This window comes from Brassica napus, chromosome A7 (assembly GCF_020379485.1).
Source record: "Brassica napus cultivar Da-Ae chromosome A7, Da-Ae, whole genome shotgun sequence".
Lineage (NCBI taxonomy): Eukaryota > Viridiplantae > Streptophyta > Magnoliopsida > Brassicales > Brassicaceae > Brassica > Brassica napus.
The window spans coordinates 23,590,295-23,615,639 of NC_063440.1; the positions used below are offsets into that span (position 1 = coordinate 23,590,295).

The 25,345-nt window shown below is 37.4% G+C and overlaps 6 protein-coding genes across 9 annotated transcripts; 4 read left to right on the forward strand and 2 right to left on the reverse strand.

Annotated features, from left to right (window-relative positions):
- The first annotated feature begins 38 nt into the window (after nucleotides 1–38).
- On the forward strand, nucleotides 39–1,611 carry LOC106357180 (cytosolic sulfotransferase 1-like). Its single transcript, XM_013796856.3, has one exon. It carries the CDS (start codon nucleotides 786–788, stop codon nucleotides 1,488–1,490), a length of 705 nt encoding a protein of 234 aa, XP_013652310.2. The 5' UTR covers nucleotides 39–785; the 3' UTR covers nucleotides 1,491–1,611.
- A 472-nt stretch (nucleotides 1,612–2,083) lies between these two features.
- On the forward strand, nucleotides 2,084–6,542 carry LOC106354047 (putative pentatricopeptide repeat-containing protein At1g68930). Of its 3 annotated transcripts, none has more exons than XM_022689124.2 (5): nucleotides 2,084–4,661; nucleotides 4,747–4,871; nucleotides 5,188–5,235; nucleotides 5,372–5,453; nucleotides 6,308–6,542. In XM_022689124.2, the coding sequence occupies exon 1, from the start codon at nucleotides 2,283–2,285 to the stop codon at nucleotides 4,521–4,523; it is 2,241 nt and encodes a 746-aa protein (XP_022544845.2). In that variant the 5' UTR covers nucleotides 2,084–2,282; the 3' UTR covers nucleotides 4,524–4,661; nucleotides 4,747–4,871; nucleotides 5,188–5,235; nucleotides 5,372–5,453; nucleotides 6,308–6,542. The 3 variants fall into 3 exon arrangements, with proteins under 3 accessions (XP_022544845.2, XP_022544846.2, XP_048592011.1); XM_022689125.2 differs by having other exon boundaries at nucleotides 4,750–4,871; XM_048736054.1 differs by lacking the exon at nucleotides 4,747–4,871 and having other exon boundaries at nucleotides 2,085–4,661.
- Nucleotides 5,498–9,529, reverse strand: LOC106354049 (putative U-box domain-containing protein 42). 2 transcript variants are annotated; one of them, XM_048736052.1, is made up of 4 exons: nucleotides 9,210–9,529; nucleotides 7,744–9,078; nucleotides 7,337–7,646; nucleotides 5,498–7,227 (listed from the first exon to the last, which is right to left on the reverse strand). In XM_048736052.1, exons 1-4 carry the CDS (start codon nucleotides 9,210–9,212, stop codon nucleotides 5,624–5,626), a joined length of 3,252 nt encoding a protein of 1,083 aa, XP_048592009.1. In that variant the 5' UTR covers nucleotides 9,213–9,529; the 3' UTR covers nucleotides 5,498–5,623. The 2 variants fall into 2 exon arrangements, with proteins under 2 accessions (XP_048592009.1, XP_048592010.1); XM_048736053.1 differs by lacking the exon at nucleotides 9,210–9,529 and having other exon boundaries at nucleotides 7,744–9,144.
- Nucleotides 9,530–9,657: 128 nt separating this feature from the next.
- LOC106357181 lies at nucleotides 9,658–13,446 on the forward strand. The gene is made up of 2 exons (XM_013796858.3): nucleotides 9,658–11,452; nucleotides 11,779–13,446. Exons 1-2 carry the CDS (start codon nucleotides 10,698–10,700, stop codon nucleotides 12,134–12,136), a joined length of 1,113 nt encoding a protein of 370 aa, XP_013652312.2. The 5' UTR covers nucleotides 9,658–10,697; the 3' UTR covers nucleotides 12,137–13,446.
- A 2,598-nt stretch (nucleotides 13,447–16,044) lies between these two features.
- Nucleotides 16,045–16,401, forward strand: LOC125576192 (30 kDa salivary gland allergen Aed a 3-like). Its single transcript, XM_048735611.1, has one exon. The coding sequence runs from the start codon at nucleotides 16,045–16,047 to the stop codon at nucleotides 16,399–16,401; it is 357 nt and encodes a 118-aa protein (XP_048591568.1).
- A 1,046-nt stretch (nucleotides 16,402–17,447) lies between these two features.
- On the reverse strand, nucleotides 17,448–23,166 carry LOC106354050 (DNA-directed RNA polymerase 1, mitochondrial-like). The gene is made up of 19 exons (XM_013793895.3): nucleotides 22,173–23,166; nucleotides 21,875–22,096; nucleotides 21,651–21,784; nucleotides 21,478–21,544; nucleotides 21,340–21,398; nucleotides 21,043–21,160; nucleotides 20,787–20,900; nucleotides 20,519–20,650; nucleotides 20,015–20,431; nucleotides 19,657–19,707; nucleotides 19,471–19,541; nucleotides 19,294–19,378; nucleotides 19,033–19,185; nucleotides 18,826–18,900; nucleotides 18,641–18,730; nucleotides 18,497–18,544; nucleotides 18,273–18,387; nucleotides 18,079–18,182; nucleotides 17,448–17,982 (listed from the first exon to the last, which is right to left on the reverse strand). Exons 1-19 carry the CDS (start codon nucleotides 22,920–22,922, stop codon nucleotides 17,872–17,874), a joined length of 2,916 nt encoding a protein of 971 aa, XP_013649349.2. The 5' UTR covers nucleotides 22,923–23,166; the 3' UTR covers nucleotides 17,448–17,871.
- Nucleotides 23,167–25,345: the final 2,179 nt, after the last annotated feature.

Sequence of the window (25,345 nt, forward strand, 5' to 3'; positions counted from 1 at the left end):
AATATGGACAGTAACAAAAGCAAGCATTGGTAAAAGAATGCAAAGTTTTTATCTTCCTGATTTCATCTTTATTGCAATCTAGATGAGCATGAAATGATTAGAAATAATACGGTATTATTAATACCTTTTTGTTTGTTGTACTTGTATCCTCTGCTTGTCATAAAACATAAAACTAACAGCTGCATCTTCCCACCAAGGATATAGACAGCACATGAGAGTAATGTGATAGTAGATACATGAGCAACTGATTTTCTCTTCTCACACATTCTTGATCCATCATTACAACATGGCCAAATTTTTCAGTTAGCATTTCAAACAGACTTTTGACATAATCTTTGTGTTTGAGGTTTCAACGGATCTAATACGACTTCAATGACTTGGCCAACAAGATATCCTCGAGCAGTATTGTCCTCCAAAGGACCAAAGTCTATAGTAGTTTATGAGGATCTCACCAACCAAGGACCACCACAATAAGTATGGTCTTAAATTGAAAGTTTTCAATGCTAATTAAAGCCAAGAACCGGTGAAGAACCCTAAAACTTTCTTGCTGGTAGGAGGAAAAATGTTTTGAAAGTGGTTACCATCCTATAAGTTATAACTGAACAGTATCCCCACTCAACTTGACCTATGGACCTAGCTAAAGAGTGTATCATGCCCACCCACCACGGTCCTCTCCTCGTGGGTTGATTTTAATTTGTGCCGTGCTTTTAATTAGCTAATTAAAACGTCTTTATTATAAAATCAGATTTTTGTAACGCAAAACTCACAAAAGAAAAAAAGAAAGAATGAATGAGAAGGAGGAGCTCCCCGAGAACATGAGAGAAGACAACTTAAATGAAGAAACCAAGAGCTTAATCTCTTCACTTCCTTCTCACAAAGATTTTCTAGGGAAGCTATACAACTACCAAGGATGTTGGTACTACCCCAACACTCTCCAAGGAGTTTTAAATTTCCAGAAAGGTTTCAAGCCTCAAGAAACCGATATAATCCTCGCTTCTTTCCCTAAATCCGGCACCACTTGGCTCAAAGCTCTCACCATCGCTCTCTTTGAGAGATTCAACAACACTTCTTCTTCTCTTCAGTTCGATAATCCTCATGGCTTAGTACCCTTCTTGGAGATGAGTCTTTATCACAAAACCTCAATACCTGACCTGACCAAGTTCTCACCATCATCTCCGAGGCTGTTCTCGACTCACATGCCGTTCCACACGCTTCAAGCACCCTTCAAGGACGAGTCTAGTCCTTGCAAGATCGTGTACGTGTGTAGGAACGTGAAGGACGTGTTGGTATCACAATGGTACTTCAGGTGCGCTAGTCTGAGCAGTATGGAGATCAATAAGACTGGAAAAACTTCGAACAATCTGCATTACTCTAGTTTTTTTCGCAAAGGAGAAGTCGGTGACTCCAAGAATCATCTCACTCCTGAGATGGAAACCAAAATCGACATGATCATCGAGGAAAAACACAAAGGCTCCGGTTTTAAATACTGAGTGAATGTATGATTTGTGCTTTCCTTTAATGGAACGGTACTAAAAATAGTAATAAAAGGAATAATACATTACTGATGTGTGATTTGTACTAATATAAATTATAATCGAATAATTCAAGTCATTCTCTGGAAAAGGTTATGACCGTTTAAGTACTTTCACTCTCGTTCTACGTAATAGTCAATACATGATCATTTATTCATTACGTTATATGTAGGTGTATGGATCCTTGCATGGTAAATGTATGCTAAGGTACATGAAACTGAAGATTTTTGTAAACCATAGCTGCATTTTTTTATAAAACTAACGCAATGATCGAAACTGCATGTCGTCCACGCTTTTGATTTTTATTTAAAACTGACATGTTAAAAACTTAAAATTAAACGATGCTGCTAAATTTTCTATAAAAAATATTATAAACTTTTCATTATATAAACTAAAAATGAATTAATATTAATTTATAGTAACAACTTAATAATAGTTCTGAATTGTTTAGCTAATTAAGAATATAAAATTTAAAATATTATGTGTTGTAATAATAGTTTAGTCAAACTATGATATCAAATATTACTGGTTGAATATGTGTAATAAATAAAAATAAAAATTTATTTTAAAAAATAATATATATATATATATATTAATTATTTTTTAATTTGTGTGAAAAGCGAAAACTTTTCACGAAACCGATTGGATTATAGATTATTTTCAATTTTTAGTACCATGTAAACATACTTTGGGTAAATTTTATTTAGCGTGGCCAGTTTAAAACATCCAATAGAGTGAGCAGGACAGACAATGGCGTCGAACTACTACTACTCTGCTCAGATAAAGCAATGCCTTGAGTTCGGAACTAGAAACCAAAGCCGCCACTTGAAAACCATCCACGGACACATCATCAAAACTCTTCCCTGTCCAGAAACAATTCTACATAACAAAATCATCCATGGCTATGCAAAAATCAGAAACACAACTTATGCACGCCGAGCGTTCGACGAAATTCCCCAACCAAACCTCTACTCCTGGAACAGTCTCCTCATGGCCTATTCACAATCTGGGCACCATCTCTCGGAGATGGAACGTACCTTCAAGAGGCTTCCAGAACGTGATGGTGTCTCCTGGAACTTGCTCATCTCCGGGTATTCCTTGAGTGGGCTTGTGGGTGAAGCTGTCAAGGCTTATAACACCATGATGAAAGACGGGTCTGGTGATTTCTTGACGAGGGTTAGTGTGATGACGATGCTGAAGCTTTGTTCCGACAATGGGCGTGTTGGTTTGGGGAAGCAAGTTCACGTGCAGGTTGTGAAACGTGGGTTTGAGTCTTATCTTTTAGTTGGGAGCGCGTTGATGGATATGTATGCTAAAGTTGGTTTCATCTCTGATGCAAAGACGGTTTTTTACGGTTTGGAGGATCGAAACACGGTTATGTACAATTCGCTGATGGGAGGGTTGCTGGCGAGTGGAATGGTCGAAGATGCTAAGAAGCTGTTTCGAGGGATGGAGAAAGATTCAGTTTCTTGGACAGCTATGATCAAAGGGCTTTCTCAAAACGGACTTGAGAAGGAGGCTATTGAGTTTTTCAGAGAGATGAAGATGGAAGGGTTGGCGATGGATCAGTTTACGTTTGGGAGTGTGCTACCTGCTTGTGGGGGATTAGGAGCGATAGAGGAAGGGAAAAAGATTCACGCTTGTGTGATCCGGACCAATTTTCAGGATAACATATACGTAGGAAGTGCTCTCGTTGACATGTACTGCAAGTGTAAGTGTATAGACTACGCAAAGACTGTTTTTGATGGGATGAGGCAGAAGAATGTTGTGTCTTGGACGGCAATGGTTGTGGGTTATGGCCAGAGTGGCCGTGCTGAAGAAGCTGTTAAAATGTTTTTGGAAATGCAAAGAAGTGGGATTGAGCCAGATCATTATACTCTGGGACAAGCGATCAGTGCGTGTGCCAACATATCTAGCTTGGAAGAAGGCTCCCAGTTTCATGGAAAAGCTGTAGTGTCTGGCTTTGTACATTACGTCATTGTTTCGAACTCGCTGGTGACTCTGTATGGAAAATGTGGGAACATCGATGATTCTACGAAGCTGTTCAACGAGATGAGTTTCAGGGATGAAGTCTCTTGGACCGCAATGGTTTCCGCTTATGCTCAATTTGGAAGAGCCATTGAGGCTATTGATTTGTTTGACAGAATGGTACAGCATGGACTAAACCCTGATGGAGTGACATTGACAGGTGTTATTTCAGCTTGTAGCAGAGCAGGGCTAGTGGAGAAAGGACAGAGATATTTTGAGTTAATGACAAATGAATATGGAATAGTACCGAGTAATGGACATTATTCTTGCATGATTGACCTCTTCAGCCGATCTGGAAGGTTAGAGGAAGCCATGAATTTCATAAATGGGATGCCTTTTCCTCCAGATGCGATTGGTTGGATCACTTTACTCAGCGCATGTAGAAACAAAGGTAACTTAGAGATAGGTAAACGAGCGGCTGAATCACTCATAGAACTAGATCCTCACCATCCTGCTGGCTATACCTTATTATTAAGCATATATGCTTCAAAGGGGAGATGGGATTGTGTGGCGCAGTTGAGGAGGAAGATGAGAGAGAAGAATGTGAGAAAAGAACCAGGACAGAGCTGGATCAAATGGAAAGGGAAACTGCACAGTTTCTCAGCGGATGACGAGTCAAGTCCATACTTAGATCAGATATACGCTAAGCTAGAGGAACTGAACCAAAAAATCATAGAAGATGGTTATAAGCCTGATACTAGTTTTGTTCAGCATGATGTTGAGGAAGCAGTTAAAATAAAGATGCTGAACTATCACAGTGAAAGACTCGCCATTGCTTTTGGATTAATATTTGTACCCGCTGGCCTACCTATCAGAGTAGGGAAAAACCTTAGAGTGTGTGTGGATTGCCATATTGCCACTAAACATATCTCCAGAGTCACTGGTAGAGAGATAATTGTTAGAGATGCTGTTAGGTTTCACCGTTTTAAAGATGGAACTTGCTCATGTGGAGACTTCTGGTAGGCATGATGATTCCTCACTGGGAATCTGACAAAATCAGAACAGAGTAGGGAAGTTTCAGTTGTTCTGCAAGTTCAAATTCTTGGAATAGGAGCTGCTCCATCAGCTACCTGAAAACTTTAACAGATAGAAGAGGAACAAGTAAGACTTTTCTCACTTTGCTTACACTATGTTCTCGGTTTCTGATCCTAGACTTCTCATTTTATTTATGCTGATACAATGTCAGTAGGATTCCAAACCTGACCAGTTAACTGCACTGAGCTCCAATTGTGTGAATTGGCCAAGAGATACAACAAGGCGCATCCCTATATAATTTAACTACAAGATTTAAAAAGATGGAGAACATAGATGGTAATCTGGATTTAAGATCATGGCGATATAAGAATTCGTTTTGGCTACCAGAGAAACTATAGATGAAGTAGTACTCTAGTGGTTAAGGGCTTGTTAAAGAATGTTTTATACTTAACGTTGGATTTAGACGATAATCAAATTGAATTTCCTAAGGTGCTTGACAACTTATAATATTTTTTTCGATCATTTTATTTATTTGACTATAGATGATATCTGTTATCATTTTAGTTTGATTGTTTTTTATTCTAGCAAAGATAGAACCGTAAAAAGCTTGCATTTTATAGTCTACTAATTTCTGTGGAAATTAATGTGACAGAGCTTTTGGCCACTCGAGGCATCCAATGTTGAAGGGAAGAGATAAAAGGTAAACTTTCTTAGCAAATTGTTGAAAGCTTAAGGAAGCACCTCTTCCTCTTATCAAATGCTCATTGGTGAGCATGTTTTGGTTTGACAATTAGACAAACTTTGAAGTTTGAACCCTTTTCTTACTTTCGTCGCAGACTCTGGCCCAAGAGCTATGAGGACTCGTATGCAGGCAAGGGTCGAGGCAGAAACGTGAGGGTCCACAACAGGAAAAAAGAGGTGAGACCTATGCATATATAAATTGACAATCTGGCTGTCACGAGGATGTTAAGTTAAAAATCTCCGTTATTGGTGTGTGACAACAACGTAAAATCACATTCAAACTGAAAAAAATTATACACTGAATACAAAGAGAGGAATAAATCATAATAGTCAGGCCCTACGGGGTTTCAGATGTCACTTTTTTCCGTCATATAGACAGAGAAACTTGGCATCTTGTCCAAACGCCTCAAGATATTTTCTGCCATCTGCCTTGTGTTACCATCTCCACGATGAAAGGCGCTAACCAACATACCTGACAGCATCCTATCCTGTGATATGCCAAATGCATACCTTTGTCCACCTCTAATTAAGAACTTGTCAATCATCCAAAACGCTTTTTGCAGTAGAGACTCTTTCTTGTGTTCTTTGACCGCATTTATAATGAGTTCTACCGCATTCATCCCACTCAGCATGTTTAAACTCTTCTCCACATCAACTTTGTCATCCAATAGCGTGCATATAGCTGATAATGCTGACTCCACTACCTCCGTTTTATCACTCTGCAAACATGCTAGAAGCTTTGTGACTGCATTTGCTTCAACCAAGCAAAACGTGGCTTTTGCAGAACATACCCCCCTGTGGATTGCGCATGTCTCTATTTGCTTCTTTTTAGATGAACGTAGTGAGAAGGACCTAGGCATACTCAGTGATTCCATGAACTTCTTGTTCCTAACTTGGGGTGGCCTTGATAAAGTCATAGTTGTAGATGATAGATTTTCTAATCCAGTCGCTGATAACCTTTGAACTTCGTCGCTTGATGTTTTCATCAATAAATCAGCAAACACTGATGTCAATTCATGGTTTTTGGCTAGGTACATCATTTGGGGCTCATACAGTGTAGTTGTGAATCTCACTAAGATGCCAACGAGACCTTCCAGAAAATCAGTTGCGTACCTGCTTGTTCGTGTTCCACTTCTCTGAATCAGATGGATTGCATGCAGGATTTCAGACACTATGCTCTCGTTGACAAGTGCCAGGTTAAGAGTCAGATTTTGGTGAGGCAGTTTAGCTAGTAACTTGGCTGAAACAGCATGTTTCTCCGTTATCAGATTTGCCTCTGCTGGGCACTGGATAAGATTCTCTGGCTGGCCTCTTGTTTTACATAGTCTCTCGGATAGCGTGTGACCGATGAAGGGTGTAAGAGCAATGAGAAGCTTCAAGGCTCCAACCCCCAACTCTTCATGAGGATTGTTGATGAGTTCTATCATGGCAAAGCTTGCATCGGTTTCTTTGATCACCGAGACAATAGTTGCCATTGCTCTGGGTGATTTGGACAAGGATAGAAGAATCCTGATCAAATCAATGTTTAGATCATCTGGGCTTGAGTTTTTGAGCATTTGGATGATGTTGAATACAAAGTAATCCGAGCCTAACGTGTGGCCTGTGGTATTCACCTCAAAGGTCTCATGTTCCACCCCAGATTCCAGTATATTTGCAAGTATTGTAGCAGCTTCGTTCCTGGAGTTCATCAGATCACTGAACATCCGCTTGGTGAAAATCTCTTCGACCATGATCTTGATGATGCCTACTTCTACCAGTATTTGCTTGTTGGGGTGAAACAGCGAAATGTGAGCAAGAGCTTTGAAAGCCGCTCTTCTAGCCTCAATATTTTCGCTTTGCACCAGCTTAATGAGCGCAGGGCAAGCCTTCTCAGCTACATTAGTTTTCTTCTCATGTCCAATATCAATTTCCACTAGGTATGCAGCCATTACCACCTGCGTCTCTTCACTCCCTGCATTAACAAGCCTTATGTTTAGATGAAGTCCTTCCAACATAAACTGATACATCATTATTGTTGATCATTTCACTGCAGGTTTATGCTTGTATAAGTTAGGAATCACCTTCGGCTAGATGAATGAGAAGAGGTTCCAAGAGCCCACTCTCTGCCATTTGCTTGATATTGTGAGGGAACTTCTCTAGATTTTTTAAGATTTGGTCTGCTGTTTCAGACGCAAAGGCATCCGACTCTTCATTGTACTTTGAGGTAACTAACATCAATATTGCCCCTGTAGCAATCCCAATCTTCTTACATGCATGTTGAGATTTCGAAAGCTCAAGCAGTAAGGCTAGTGCTGCATGTCTCACAGTCTGGTGACTGCTTCCCAAAAATTTGATCACGCATGACATAGCTAACGTATTCACAATCATTTCCTGTAAGATAACTTTGAGATATAAAAAAAAATATTGAAACAAGAACTAGCTGTGTCTAAAATGCAACTTTAAGTAATGAAAATGAAAGAGAACGAACCTTTCCTTCATCAGTGTCTTCGTCTGCTAGTGTCTTTAACAATTGTAGCAGTTCATACCTCACATCTTTACTTCTGTAGGTTAAGTATCTATCAAGCAACTGAATGATCCCAGCTTCACGGACTTTTAACTTGTTATACTCTTTCCCTTCACAGGTCATTTGCAGATCCCTTAACGCATCGATAACCATACTTTCTGAACCGCCTAAGGATAAAGCTGCGTGAGCCACCTTGATTCTTGCCGTCTCGTTTCGCACTTTCCATTCTCCAATGATGGTTTTCAAGACAAGATTGGGACTTAATCCGGTTGTCAACTTTTGCCCTGTGACCGGACAGCTAATCTCATCGGGGTCTCCAAATTTGTCAAACCACTCCGTTACTGCTTGTCTTTCGCAGGTTACTCCTGTTTCCGTGGTGACTGGATCTTCCATTACGTCTTTGGTCAAGGGGCAGATGAAGGCTTGGTATGGTGGCTCCATGAACTGTGTCACCTGTGGTAACATTGACAGGGATTCGCTAAGAGTTCCGTACTTTCTCTGCCTTCTGCTAACAGTTGTGCTCTGGCTTGAGATATCTGGTATCTCGCTCGTTTGTGATTGTGATTCACTCTGAGTTTCATACTTTCTCTGGCTGCTGCTAACAATTGTGCTCTGGCTAGGGATATCAACTATCTCGCTCAGAGTTCCATACTTTCTCTGGCTGCTGCTAACGTATGTGCTCTGGCTTGGTATATCTGGTATCTCGCTCATTTGTGATTCACTCAGGTAACTTGCATAGGAAACTTCAGGATCACTAGGATAGAGATCTGTCTCTATTTGCTCCTCTGACACCAACTCCTCATGTGAATGCCTTTGAGAAATCTTCTGCTGAATATTATGTAAAATCTCACTCTTACTACCATCACCAACGTTAGCGTTCTGCATCTCATTTGAAAGAGACTGGACAACGACTCCTATATACTCTTCCTCGTCGATTATCGCTTCAGGTATGGACTGCAGAGTTTCACCAATCTGCTTCACAACGCCTTGTAAGCCTGCCTCAATGCTTGTCAGATCAGTGGTTGGTTCTGGTCCGTTGCTTTCTTGAGTTATCTCGAGGAGATACTTGGCTGCTTCTATACTCTCGGATAGTGATTCAACCACATCCGTTGGACATGTGATGGAACTCTCTCCCGTCTGTATCTCCATTAACACGACTGAGACTCGGTAAAAGTAGCATGCACATTCAAGGAAGCTCCCTGTTTGTGATTGTAACAACTCCAAAGATCTGATCACCTCGGAAATGGACTCCAACAACGAGCCAATTAATGTATCATTTGTACTTATATCTTCTTGGGTCTGAGATTGTATGTACACACAAGGGAAAGAGTTAGAGATATTATTAGTTTGAGAAATTGAGATGATTTAAGAAAATAAATGATTTTGAAGGTGCAAAAAGAAACAAAACAAGATTGAAAAAAAATTCTTACCATTTGTTCAAGGCTGGTTTTGTCTCACTCTGATTACCAAGTCTCTGATCTAGCAAACGACTTCAAGGAAACACTTGGTCCTCTGTTTCATCGGAGAAGTTGGCACCCACTAAAGGTAAATTTGTTGTGTTGATGATGATGGAGGAGACGACTTTTTAGCAGTTAGTGGGGACACAGTCAGATTCCATAGGACTCTGTAAAGAAGTTGAAGTAGTCAAACCAGAGTCCTTTGTTCAAGTCTTACCTTGTTCGTCCATACAAAGGCACCAAACATAATCGTTCCAAAAAATATTTATCAGGATTTGGTTGACTTTTTTTTGGCTCTTCTTGCACTTTACTTCTTCAGATTGGTCGGACCACACGCCCGGGTAAGTGAAGATGATGAGAAAAGAGATTGATCTCAACCTCTTGTTGTTCCAATTCGGACTGTAGTATTATTTTTTTTGACATATTCGTAAGTGTACTTTTTGTTTAAATAAAAGAAGGATTTGGTAGGTTACTTCCAATGTCACTGTCTTTTTTTTAAGGGTTGATAGAAGAAGAGGAAGTCCTTTGGAATTGGTAAGATGTGCAAATATAATTTTTTTTCAATTTGTTCAAGTCGTGCAGAATTTATATATGCTATAGTCGTTGGGTTCTTGCTTGACACTTGGGGATAAGATATTAACATCTTTGACCTTAGCATATAAAATAATCTAGCGGTTGCTTCTTCTTCTCCCCTCTATATGCAGAAGAAGATGTCACAATCAAACCTTCTAGATAAATTAAAGTCTTTCCAACAGTAATAGATAAACTGCATCAACTTTCTTATCTTAAATCTTTTCTTTCAGCACAACTTACAGAGCTAAGAATAGAGTCTCGAGCATGTAATTCTCATATGATCTTATTATTAACTCTAAGGTAGAAGACAATGAACAAAAGTGTAATAAGGCCAGACCATGACACAGTTTACTCATAATAAGAAAAAATGTTCTCAAAAGATATGAGCATTAAGCATTTTGGTCGTTTGCTAACATATCTCATCTAATGATGATGTACTTAAAAAACATCAGCAGAGATTGTGAGAACCTTTACTTGTGGAGACCAAGACTGGTTTAAACTTTAAAGGCATCAAGTAACTCATTTTATTATCTTCCTATAACCTTGGCAATCTGAGTCTCCATGACCACTGACTTTTACATTAACTTATCCACAAATTTCTTCTTCTCCTAAACTTTGGCAATCTGAGTTTGCTTTTTCAAGTATAGGACTAAACGGCCAATTCCAAGTAATGGGGGGTCTGTTTAGAAATAACATAGAAATATAGGTGGGTTTTTCTGAGTTTTCTCAAGAGGCTATTTCCAAATATAGAAACTTTACATTTTCATGCATTTTCAATAAATGTGAGCTCTAAAGACAGAGCAGAGTTTGGTGAGTAGGGTTTTAAATATATCATTGCCTTTGATTCTTCTCATCTCTCCAAAAAAAGCGACTCAGGGTTCTCGAACAATGTCTCATCTTTTCAGCCGAGTCTCCAAGAAGCTATCATCATTCTCAAGCCGGAGCCTCTCTTTCCGGCGGTCCAATTTCTCGACGGTGACGACACCTTACCTCCTCCTCGGCAGAGACGTCGTCGGAGACTCTCCCTGCGGCGGTAAACTCGTCAACTTTAACCTCTACGATCCCAAGTCTCAAAAGCACGTAAAGATAGAAAACCAGACTCTAACAAAAGAGCTCAACGAGTCTAAGTGGATAGGCTCATCAAGAGGATGGTTAGCTTCAACGAACAAGAACGACTCCACTGTCCATCTCTTCAACCCCTCGAAGAAGAAGACCATATCCTTACCTCCACTAACCAGAGACAAGTTCGAACATCTTGTCAATGTCTCCGTCTCCTCCTCTGACTGTTGTGTAGTCGCCGTCAAGTTCTACGGCTCTCGAGTCAGCCTTTGTCGACTCGGCGACTCGGAGTGGACTCGCGTCGACGTGCCTTGCCCATCTTTCCACTCTTCTACTATCATTTACTCGGAGAGAGACGAGAGATTCTACTTGAACAACTGCAACCCTGACTACACCGGTCCAACCGATTTCACACCAACATCAAATCCCGGTTTACTCACTCCGGTTAGTGGCTACAAGAGGTTTCCCTTCTTTAACTTTCTAGATGAGATGCCAGAGGAGGAGGAAGAAACGTGTCTCTCACGTTTCAAGATCCAACAGCAACTAGTCCAGTCATCTTCTGGCCAATCCTTCATCGTTTGTTGGTAATTTTTTCAATATTCCTTATATTTGTAAAAAAAAATATATATAATTTTTTACTAAATTGTCTATAGTCCCAAATCTATAGTGAATTATTAGCATATTATTATAAATTTATATAAGTTTTTACATACATGCTAGTGAACTATTAGCATTTTACATACAAGATTCCTTATATTTGTAAAAGAAAAAAAATTATATAAATTTTTACTAAATTGTCTTTTTTGTCATTATTTTTTTTACTAAATTGTTTATAGTCCCAAATCGCTGTCATTATTTACTTTGCCTTGTGGTAATGAGGGATTAAGGTTCTCTCATATGTTGTTGTCAGGTTTGTCGAAAGGTTTAATGACAAAGGTGAAGCTGCGCCATGGGGAGACACGAGTTACAACAACAACATGGAAGGCCTTTGCAAGAAGACTCACAAGATCATGGTCTTTAGGCAAGACGAAGAGCAAGGTCTTGGTCCTTACACTGATGATATTGGCGATCTCTGCATTTTCTTGGGGGACAATGAAGCTTTTTGTCTCTCTGCCAAGGACTACTCTGGTCTTAACCCTAATTCGGTCTACTTTGCGGGCCATGGTTCTGGTTTTGGGATCTGCGATCTCGCATCTCGAACCATCTCTTATCTCTCCGACTCTCCTCCACCAGGTCGCATGTTCTGGATTCCTCCCAGCTCCGCATAGGAGCTAGATGAAGGCATTTAGGTTGTTTTTTTCATGTGGTTGATTTGGTGTTTTGAACTTATATCTTTCTAATTTATTAGGACTTCTGTGTCATCGTTTTGACAAACATCACTGGTTGTCGAAATATGGTTTCATTATTAAATTTATTATTAATCCTGGTAATAGTATTGCTTTTCAAAGAAAGGTTAACCCCTCTTTATTTTACTTATTGATATTGTGCATTCCATTTTTCAAGTTTCGGATATTGGATTCAAGAGGATTCCATTTCTCAGCTATTCCATGTTACCAGCTAGTGACTTGGTTAAAGTCATCCAGATGGTTGCATGGTTTAAACTATTGATAAGTTATAAAATTATCATCCAAATGTTTAGTTGATTTGATTATCAAGCGAGATAAGGTCATATATATGTGAGTGTTTCGGCACTTATGATTTTAAGCTATTCCCCTTGAGGCCTCATAGTGGCTAAATGGTTATTTCCTCTGTTGTGATGTGGTCTTCGGTTCAGCTTAATCTCTCGGTTTGTATGTGATTACCGGTTTTGCAGCTGTGAGCTGGTTGAAGATGAGAAGCGAGACGGTGACGGTTTGGAGGAGAATCTTCTAATGGGCTTCGGGTTTGTTAAACCCACAATATAACCCAAAGTGGTAGAGTTCTTAATCTGTGTACGATAACAAATTTATTATATTAATTAATGTGTAATATCTCTGAACCCTGATTACTATTATTAACACATATAGAGAGTTTTCTTTTACTTTTTCTTTCTTGGATAACATCCCATTTTCGAACATAGAAACTAGAAAACCAAAACTAAAAATGTAATAAGTAAAAAACTTTATTTGGTCAAAGGTGATCCTTCTGAAACACTCACTCATTGCATGTGTCAATATCCGATCATCTGGTTCAACTATTGAAAGTCTTTTATATTATCTTAAAAATATGTAATCCTTATTATTTTATACGGCAGTGTCACAGCGAATATCAGGTGTAACAACATTCTTTGATTTTCTGTATCATAAGAATATATATATACAGTTCTTAATTGCATACACCAGAGCAAGTCTATACCAAAGCAAGTCTACCCCAGAGGTCCGAAGGCAACTGCATTAAAGTTAATGAAGCTTCATCATAAGCGATTAGGCGTCAACTACTCATTGATATTTACTACTATGATTTTTTAATAAAATTTTGGGATAATACTTATTACTACAACAACAACTTAGCAGTAGTACATAAGAAGTTCTAAATACGATAGTGATGCGTTTATTTAAAAATAAAAGCTCCACGGAAAAAAAAATTTGTAATAAGGAAATATAGCAGATATATATAACAATAAAATGAAAATATGTTGAATGAAGGCAAAAATTAAATAAGAATATTAACTATAAGCTTTGTTAAATATTAAAGGTTGCTACTTCATGACTCATAGTGGTGAGGTTTCCTTTGTTGTAATGTGGTCTTGAATTCAGCTCAGTGTCTCGGTTTGTTTATGATGTCCGGTTTAACAGTTGTGCTAGGTGAGTAATAAGTGAAAACATTTGTGGTTTGCTTCATAAATTAGAAAACCAAAACTAAAAAATGTGACAAGCAAAAAAGTTTTCTTTGTTCAAACATAATCCCTTTTGGAACACTCATTTTCATAGTGTCACTATCAGAACATATAGTTACTTGTTATTAAAATTTTATTCTTTATTTATTTAAAAAGATCAGTTTGGTGGAATTAGTATCCATTGTGCTTGTTATTAATTGTTAGCAGAGCCACCAGCTGCATCAAAGAGGTGACGCTAAATTAATGTTTGTTCGTGATGTCCGGTTTAGCAGCTGTGAGCTGGTTGAAGATAAGAAAGTGAGACGGTGTCGTTTTGGGGGAGAATCTTCAATGGTGTAATAGGCTTCGGGTTTGTTAAAACCCCACACCGAAAGTTGTAAAGTTCTTCTTAATCTGTGTATGATGACAAGTTTATAATATTAATATGTATTATCTCTAACCTCCGACAATTATATTATTAACACATATATAAAGTTTTTTTTTTCCTGGGATAACATCCCATTTTCAAACATAGAAACTAGAAAACCACAACTAAGAATGTAATTACTCATTAAGTAAACACTTTCTTTGGTCAAAGACTCAACGGTGATCCTTTATAACACTTATTGCATGAGTGTCAGTATCGGGTCATCTGGTATAATAATCTTTTATATTTTTTTTTGTAACTTGGCTTTCATTCATAACATAAAGGAAAAGAAAAAATATGTAATCCATATTTTATACGGTAGTGTCACAGAGAATATCAGATGTAACAACAGCTTTGATTTTGTGTAAGTTATAGTCATTTGTTTTATCTGGTAGTATCATAAGAATATATTTCTGTACATGTAAATTTTACGCACAGTTCTTAATTGCATACACCAGAGTAAGCCTAAACCAGAGGCCGGAGGCAACTGCATTAAAAGTTAAGGAAGCTTCATCATTGGCGTCGACATTAGCCATTGATATTTATTCCTATGAATTTTTTAAAAACATTGGGAGAATACTTATTACTACAACAACTTAGCTTGTAGTACAAAAGAAGTTGTAAATTCGACAATGATGCGTTTATTTAAAAGTGAAAGTTCCACAGGAAAAAAAAAGCAATACTATATTGTAATGAGGAAATATCGCAGATATATATATAAACAATAAAATGAAAATATGTTGAAATAAAGGCAACAATGAAATAAGTATTTTAGCTATATAAGCTTTGTTAAAATAGTAAAGGTTGATACTTCATGACCCTATTCATGACTCATAGTGGTGAGATTTCCTTTGTTGTAAAGTGGTCTTGAATTCAGCTCAACGTCTCGGTTTGTTTATGATGTCTGGTTTAACAGTTGTACTAGATGAGTAATAAGTGAAAACATTTGTGGTTTGGTTCATAAATTAGAAAAACCAAAACTAAAAATGTGACAAGTAAAAGATTTTCTTTGGTCAAACATAATCACTTTTTGAACATTTTCATAGTGTCACTATCAACATATAGTTACTTTATTAATTTTATTTTATTTTTTATTTTTTAAAGATCAGTCTGGTAAAAATACAGTATCCGTTGTGCTTGTTATTAATTGTTAGCAGAGCCAGCTGCACCAAAGAGGTGACGCTAAATTAATGAATTAATGTTTATTTATTACTTATTATTAATTGTTTTTTGGTGTAAATTGTAAATAAATTGTATCCGTTGTGTTTGTACATAAATTGTAAATACGACAAAGATATGTTCTGCGATAATACGATTTGTGTTCGTGTTTGTTATTTCAAAAACTGATGACATGACAAAATAATAAAGAAATTAACGAGTTCTCATTTTTAGTTTTATGTTATTTCATGACTTTTGTTATTCTATTCGGCATTTTGTTTTCAGGTATTTCAGTGATCAAACATAGATCATATAATAAAAGGAGATAGCTGCTATCATATATATATATGAGTGTGGGATAGGTTTTTAATAAATACAAAAAAAACGCTAAAAAGACCTATCTAGTGCCATATCTTTAGGCTACTCATTATATATCTGCCTTGATTATAGTAATATCGTTACATTGAAACTATTAAAAATAACGAAAATACTTATATGAATGATTTATTTACCAGACCAGAAGCAATAGAAGATTCTACGGTCTACACACATAATGCATGTCTGGCTAAGAGAGAACAGAGACGTAAAAACATATAAATGCAGAGCAGAAAAAAAATACAAAGCTTACTAGTTTTAGAGTTTTCAAAGGCTCTGACTTGAGTCTTACACCATTTCCGATTGTGGCAATGGTAGCCACCACCGGTTCTGTCATTTGTCTATATAAGAAGGGGGATGTATTGCTTGACAAAGGGTAGTTTCATACACACACACAGATTTTAAATTCTTCTTGAGATATAATGAGGAGAGTGATCATGAAACTTGAGGGTAGAGGCTTTGGTGGTCGGCCATTGGTCACAGCTCGACCTCCTACACCGGACGGCCGGACTAGGGAGGAGAGACGCACGGACAGGGAGATGTGGCGCCAAGGATTTAGGGGAGACAAAGATGAGCTCTCTGACTGGTCTTCGGAGGACGAGGATGATGATGAGGAAGACGGTGGCGATGAGGAAGGCGGAGAGAAGGAAGGTGGAGAGAAGGATGGCGGTGAGCAGGACGGCGGAGAGAAGGACGGCGGAGAGAAGGATGGTGGTGAGCAGGACGGTGGAGAGAAGGACGGCGGTGAGCAGGACGATGACAAAGCACCGAAGAAGTAGTAAGTATCCGTGGAGTCCGAGTGTGTTATTTTCTTTAATGTTATTTTAAATTCCCTAAAAAAATGAAGCTCTGTGAGAGAGAGTTTTATGTCTAGCATCTGCTTTTATTTCTTCTTCAGTTTCTCTTTTGTGTGTTGTTTGTTAAAATGTTGATGTTGCTAGCTTTCCTCGGACCCCTACTTAACTTAAAAAAACGAAGTCTTAGTTACTTCTTGTGTTCTTTCTTTTATCATGTCTTAATAGTTAGACATAGTTCGGTTCATTGCTAAACACGTGTTGTGACTAATTCTAGAACTGGGGAAAATGCAAGAATACTCATGTTTATTAAATCTTCCAGAGCACTCATAAACATTATCCACAAAATGTAAAAGAATCTCACAGTTGATAATGTTTCCACAGTTCAAAAGAGCACCGTTGCTTGATATGCAAGCCACTAACTCAACTCCTCTGCTATCAGGCAATATTTAAAACTAAACACAGAACATACCAGAAGTATGTTTCTCTAGAGTAAATCGACATACATTCGAAGTCACTAAAAGAACAGTAACACACTCAAAGATTAGATTACGAAAAGAAACAAAAAAAAAACAGAAGCAAATTAACCCTAAAGGCGTCTGATGCCTCTGAGCCAGTTATGACAAGAGTTCTTGATGAACCACTCAGGCTTGAACAAAGCAACAACATATCCAATTAGGCTCACACAGAGAAATTGAATTCATTGACGCCTTTAAGAACCTGGTAGGTCTTAATACCACACCGAAAACTTATCTGTTGATGTCTCTTGTACATCATCTCAAAGTACAAGAACATTCCTTCTTTCTTTTGTTGTTTTTGATCAAGCCATGAAGGAGTAAATACCGAAATTGTAGTACCTTTGGTCAACTTTACTTTGTACCTTATATGTTCTTTTGTATAACTAAAACATGCATAATGCATACCAAATAACATCACAACTTCAAAACAAATCACTCTTCAGTATTGCTGTGCTTCATAATTATTGCACTCATATCAGCTTATTCCACAATTTGAATCTGAAACGCATAGAGTGAGTGTAATGTGTGTATAATATATAAAAGAAAAAACAACGTACAAGTAGATCAAAATTGGGAGTCTACTAAGACAATCCTAAATGATTTTCGCCTAGCACAGGTTTTTAGTTATTACAACACTAATTGCGTAAAAGACTCAGGCTGAACTGAATCCACTGGTTCGACATCCCCGATCCAACGCTACTCCCTGATGCCAAGATTTGAAACACTCTTTTCTCTTTGTTATTTACAAGTGACCCTAAGCCCACCTCCGAGTTGAGGTTAATCACAAACATTCCTCATTGCTGATTGCAAAGGAGCTTTTCCCTTTGATCAATATGGCTAATTATATTGGCATGAAGAGGCAAACCTACTCTGCCCTGAATGTTAGATGGAGCACTGGAGCTTCCATTATGAAAAAGTAACCTGAATGTTCTGCAACTTAATTGAAGAAGTATGGCGACCGTATGACCTCCCTCAGATCAAAGTCGCCTCGTTCTGGCAATGGTGGAAAGGTTAGGCCTGGGAATGACTTCTGGAAACTCTCCAACAACTATCAATACACAACAGATAAAACCATCCATCGCGAGTTTAGTTATAAAAAAAAATGGTAACTGTATGCAAAGATGTAATAAGGAGATGCTATTACATTTTCTAAGATTGGTTTGTCGTAGAGCTCGACAAACTTCTCTCTGAGTATATTGTTCATAAGTTCAACATCACATGCATGAGTCCAGAATGAGTCATGCACCCCTACAAAATTACAAATCCGTATTATGGGTAAACAAGATAAGAGTTAAAAAAACTACATCAGTACATGTATATGGAAAGGCTAGAGCTGACCTGCAAAACTCAAACCCGCCTTGTTGCAGGCGACTGCTGTCATCATCATGTGAGACCCATCAAGGGAATGTACAAAATTTGGTGCAAAAGCTGTCATCTGCTTCCTTGCCATAACCTGAACCAACAATACAGCATATAGTGCAAAAAAGTTGAGATAATTCTGCTAAAACCTTGTGAAGATGTAGGCCAAACCCTACTCTTCGATTGAGATTGGGTTGGGTTACCTTTTCAGTCTCTCGTTGCAGAGTCAACACCTGAAGAGTAGTCTTAACCTGCAAAGATTCATGCCTCTCAATTTCAGTGATATTCAAGAGAGTCACGACCATTTGTGCTCTTCAGCTAATCAAAGAAGTTAAAAGAGCGATTACCAAGTGTCTTTCATTCTTCCGATAGGGTTGTACAACGGGAAGCCCAAGAGGAGTCGTCCAACAAACAGCTTTGTTTTGTGAAGCTATTATCTGTCCCACCACAGAAACCAGCTCTCATTCTTGTAACCAATTTGTTAAGTAAATTGTTTTTTTCAAACAAGAGCGTCATGGATATAAGAACTGACCTTTGCACATTCACCAAACCAACTCATGATGGCTCTAGCAGCTTCAAACATCTCTTCCAGTGCTTTCAAAGTGACCTAGAGACATAACCAATAGAGGAGTGAGCATTTGATTCCAAAATCCAAAAAAAAAAAAATCATTCACAGTTCAATAATGCATAACATAACCACTCAAAGCATACAATTGCAAGATAATAATCAATTTCTTACTCTTGCTGCATAACAAGATGCGTGAAAATTTTGTGAATCGTCCGCAAAGGCACCACGCTCTTTTAACCTCTTCTTGATTTGGTCACGTGCGCCACTATAAGTAACACCATACACTGACGTCATGACAGTCTGTTTCACCAGCTTCCTGTCGACCTAAGGAGTTTCGATAGTAGAGTACTTCTATCAGATAATATGTTCGTACGCAAGTAATAAACAAAAATTGGTTCTCAGGTAATATATTCGGTAAGAGATGTCAAGAACCTGATCTAGCATGAGCTTGGCATATGTGGCATTGGGAAATGTCTCAGGATCTTCCTCTGCGTCTTGCCTCATGATGTTGAGAACCCTGATTAAAATTTAAACCAAATAAAATAAGCCTGTCTGATAACAGCGGCACTGTAGCCAGGGGGGTAAAGAATAGAGAGATGGAAAAAGTACCTAGCAGCAATATCTGCATAAACATCAGCCGGTTTTTCACCTGTAAAAAGGTTGACAGCAGCTGCTCCAATCTACGATCCAAACCAATTAAGACAAATGAATCAGAGAACCTTGAGGAGAAATATATTTTCCTATGTCTGAATGAATTTATAGAAATTAAAATTTAGTGTAAAACTATTGGCATACCTGATCCCTCCCAAGAGCAGCATAATGTTGTAAACCATTACATGAACCATCCTGGCAGTAACGATTAAAACAGAAAGTAAGATTATACATACAAAAAGCGAGATGATGATAAATTCGAAGCAACAAAGGAATCTGTGTAATTTCAGTTTCACTGGAATGTCACTAAAGTTGTTCATATTCAACCATGGTTATTGTAAAATGATTGCTCACAGGTTGAAAAATACATTAAACAAGAAAATGTTGTGATATTTAAACCTTTTTTCTAACGCACCACCAACATCATAATATGTCTTGTGTTTTTGAAAAGTCATTAACCACCAACATATTTTTACTTCAGATGATATAATTTACCGAGTACCTGGTGGATGGGGATATGAGATATAGCAGCTTCAGGAAAAGGGCTTCTCAAAGCTTCTGAAAGGTTCATGCAAGCAGCCAAACACTGGAACGGATCCTCTGCATTCAGCCACCATCTTTTTCCTTCAAGAGGTCTATCAGAAGAGTCAAATATATCTTCCAAGTGACTCTCGGTAAATGCGACCCGATCCTTATAAGCAAACTTATCAACACCGCCACCATACAAGTTTGCTATATGTATCTTCAGCCACCGTAATCCTGATTCCCCAAGAGGCTTTCCCTCACAAAACTCAAGAATGCCACGGCAGAGATCAGACCCGAGATGGTTAAGATATGGATGCATGGGATACGCTCGGCCACGAAAGTCAACGTTGTGAGGGAAGTAGAAACCTTCCTCGTCCTTCATTTTACGTGCCACCTGCTCAATCAAATGAAAGTACAATGGTGTTCTCATAAATAAGAACAGCAAAAAGGAGAATGCAACAAACAAGGAGTCTTCTCTTACCTCGAGTTTGAGCTCTACATCACACCTTTGAGAATGTCTCTCGCTGTTTTCCTTATTTGCTTCCTTCATTTTCCATTTCCATTGCTTTATTTCTTCCTGGTCTTCACTGTCGGGCTCCTCTGGAATGGGTACCTTTTGGAGTTTAAAAAGAGGTGAGAAAAAATCAAAACGAGCTCACAGTTATTCTCTGAAGAAGATGTTAAGAGAAGAGTGAGAAAGATCCAGAAGCAGATTAAAAAGGGGAAGGCGGAGGAGAGAGAGCGCTCACGTCGTCACGGTCAACCAGACCACCAACGCGACCTCCATTAGCCCAAATTCTGTCCACCAAACTTAACACCTTTTTGTTTATTCTCCATTTGGTGTTTCCAAGAGTATCTAAAGCCTGGTTAAAACAAAGGGAATCAAATAAACTCATCTGTTAATACAATATGATTCTCTAACTCGTAATTCAACAATAAAGCATCCAATATATGGTTGAAAGCTCAAGCATCATTAAATCATAATTCAGGTAAAGGAACTCAGACCTTGAAAACTGGCTCTAGTTGCGCCTTGGGAGTTCGTTTTATTGCAATACGTTGTTGTTTAGCTCCATGTGTTCTCATTATGTACGAAGGCAAGAAAAAGTGCGCCCCTTGATCATACCTGTAAAATACTATCAAGTTACATACCAATTTTAGGAACCTACTTGTATGGGATCATTTTCAGGATCTACCATGACAGCTATACAGAAACGAACGCCCAGAAAAGGAACAAAGTGGATCAATGGGATCTAGCAGAACTAAACAGTACAAGTCCTAATTACTGGAGAAAACATATCATACCCTGTCCAGTTCTGGGGAGGTATCAGCATTGGCAAATACGGAATGACCATATGTCTAGCCTGATTAAATAAAGGAAAACAATTAGAAAGTCGTAGAAAGAAGAGTAAAACTAAAGACATAGTCCACAGTCAAGCTTACTGATTTGTCAAGGCCCTTTCGGATCAGAGGATCACATTCTATGCAACCATATTTCCTGCTTAATTTTCTGAGGAAGAAAACAATAGAATGTAGATAAGCAGCATGGACAAGGAGAGTGAGAGACATAGACAGATTCATGTGAATGAGCATAAACAGAATCACAAGACTCTTACTTATTTTCTATTGTGACAGTTCTGGAAGACTGCTTAAAAGCAGGCCGGATCTCAGGTGGACCATCATCAAACTGCTCAGCTGGAGGTTGTATATATGCAGTTTCCATCAATAACTGAATCAACCGTGCGCCAACCTACAAAATGCAAGAGCCAAAAAATTTAGATCACAGGAATTACTATAAAGCGTTCAGCAATGAAACAAGTCCGGAAGTAATTAAACAAACCTTCACTTGAGCCTCTTGACCCCATGACTTGAAAGAGTCATGTGCCTTCACTATCCCTCTCACTTGCCTCACCTTATGCTTCTTCAACAATGTATTAATTTGTTTCTTCAGCTTCAATGTTTCCTTGGTGTCAACCTCCCCTGAAGCATCCACACCTTCTGATTCATCATCAACCACATTCTTTTTCTTCTTAGCTTTCTTCATAAAGCTGTTGATCCTAGCCTAATCCAAATAAAAAAAACACATACCATTAAACCAATCAACAAACACATTATCAGATTAAAAAAAAAACACTCACCTCCTGCTCAATAGCTTCCCCAATCTGCGTAGCAGCATTCACAACCTTAACAACACCAACACCTTCAGCGTTAGTCATCAACAGCCCCATCATCTTATGCATAGTGATAACCGCCATCATATCAGCCGGCAACTGCTCCATATACGAAGCATAAGGAATCTTCCCTTTCTTAACCTTAAACCCATCAAGATCCGCCTGAATCGCGTCGCGGAGAGGCTCGAACCACCCGAGAAACAGAGACTTCACGTAAGGGAGATTCGGCGCGAGCTTCTGCTCGCACATGTCCTCTATAATCTCTTGACACTCTTTAGCAGCCTTCTCCCATTCCTCTGTCTCGAGCTTGACTTGTCGTTGCTTCAACGAGTAGTACTTCTGAGCTCCCATCCCCGCCACCACTTTCATCGGCTGTTTCGCTGCAAGTCGAGCCTTTTTGCGGACCCTCTCGGTTTCTTTCTCCATTGCTGACATCAGTTCGTTGACTTCGTCGGACCCGGATGATGAATCGTCTTCCGGGTCGGTCGAATCGATCGTTTGTGCGGCTGTGGCGAGTCCTCTAAACGCAAAAGGGTGATTATGAAGAACAGAGGTCAATCTTCCCAATTCGTTAACTGGGTTTGTGGGTAATCGGTTTCTAACGCCACAGCCGAGATCAATCGATGAGAAGATGCCGCGAAAGTGAGAGGCGGAGGTAGAATCGGAGAAAGGTTTGATCTTTCTCAGAGTGGCTCTCCCGAAAATGTTCCTCCACATTTTCGTGTGATCACAAATGGGTGAGAAGTATATGAGTATAATCGGCTATTTTAGAGGTGGGTTTTCCAGAGAGAGCGATACGAGCATAGAGGAATTGAAGAGAAGATCGAAGTTTGAAACTTGGGTGAAGAGAAGAGATCTGAGAGAGAGAGAGAGGAGAGAGAGCCGTGAAGTACAGCCGCCGAAATAAACCCTTCATAAAACCTTGGGTTGCTCCCCTCAGGTTTTTCCATGGATCTTTTTCAACCCGACCCGGTTATCAGATCCGTTATCGCTTTATATGGGCTGAAAGCCCATCGTAGCGCATATATTTTATTAATAAATCCTTAACAAGGATATGATCTATCAAACAGATCAGAGTGGCGCAGCGGAAGCGTGGTGGGCCCATAACCCACAGGTCCCAGGATCGAAACCTGGCTCTGATAAGTTAATTTTCATTTTTGCTTTGATAGATTTTGGGTTGAAAAGCCCAATACGATCAAACAGTGTAGTCCAGTGTCAATCAAACCCATATTAGTTTTGTAGATGTCAGTCCAGCTCATCCCTTTAGCATTTACTCTATTCCACGATAAAGTACAAAATATCAGTTGCCTTTTTCAGTTTTCACCGTTTTAGTTTATTTCACAACAGTCTCTGTATCATCCACCAAAAGGATGTTTTGTGGTTAGAGAGATAAACATAAGTCACATAAAACCAGAATTTATATGTAAAACTAGGTGTTTTACCCGCACATACGGGCTTAATCATTTTACAAATATTTATTAGTTTATTTTTTATTAATTCAAAATCCAGCATAATAACTTATTATTTATGTTTTCAAAAAAGTAAATCAAACATCAAATTATATATATATATATATATGACGAAAAATTTAATTAAAATATATATGTTTATTATTGTGTAGAAATTTTAAAAGAAAACATTCACATATTAGAAATATTGTAAAAAATATTTTTATACAAATTTAGTTGATTAATATTTAATTATGAATTGTTTATATGTTATTTTCCTAACTTTTATAATTGAAAAAAAATTAAGATAACAGCACAATATATAAGAATTATCTTATTTAAAAATAAAAATAAAATTATAAATGAAATTTTGATGTAATTAATTATATATAAAATTCATTAAGAGTTTTAAATTTTCTAATTAAAAATATGTTTTAAGATAACAACAAAATATATAAGAATTATCTTTTTAAAAATTAATAATAATATTATTAATAGAAATTCATTTTTGATTATATAGTTAATTATATATAAAATTTATTAAGGGTTTTAAATTTTATAATTAAAAATATGTTTTAGGATAACAACAAAATATATAAGAATTGTTTTTTTTAATTAATAATAATATTATTAATAGAAATTCATTTTTGATTACATAGTTAGTTATATATAAATTTATTAAGGGTAATATAGATATTAACTGCTCTAACTTTTAATGTGAGAGCTCTATTGCTAAAATATCTTTATACAAATTTAGTTGATTGATATTTAATTATGAATTGTTTATATGTTATTTTCCTTACTTTTATAATTAAAAAAATTAAGAGAACAATACAATATATAAAAATTATCTTATTTAAAAAAATATAATATCATAAATAAAATTTCGTTTTTAATTATGTAATTAATTATATATAAAATTCATTAAGGGTTTTAAATTTTATAATTAAAAATATGTTTTAAGATAACAACAAAATATATAAGAATTATCTTTTAAAAAATTAATAATAATATTATTAATAGAAATTCGTTTTTGATTATATAGTTTATTAAATTAATAATAATATTATTAATAGAAATTCGTTTTTGATTATATAGTTAATTATGTATATATTCATTAAGGGTAATATAGATATTAACCGCTCTAACTTTTAATGTGAGAGCTCTATTGCTAAAATTTACTTCGCAAATAATAGTATAGATCAATAAAACCATTTTCAACACCATTAATGTGTTAGTTTCATCTATTAGCAAAATAAATAAAAAATATATAGTATAGATATTTGACTATTTGTTTTTTTCTTAAAAGTATTTGACTATTTGTTACTAATTTTAATTAGGACAAGGGTACTTGGAAACTGGATAAAATGTGCTTTAGAGTCTATCCTTATATTAATCATCAAACAGTTGATTATTATTATTTTCATTGTTTTAGTTGTTCAAAAAATTACTTTCATATTGGATAAATGCTTTCAAAATTTCGAAAATACCATATCACATGTTACCGTTCCAGTAAAAACAAATATCGTCTAAAACAGACACATAAGAGACCACGTGCATCACGGGACGGCCTTATACTGAATCCTGGTTGGTTAAAATCCCGTCTTATCACGTGAAGCCCACGTGTCGCACAATTTACGGTTCATTAACTGGGCTAAACAGAGAATCAAACGTCGCTCGTACACGTGTCGT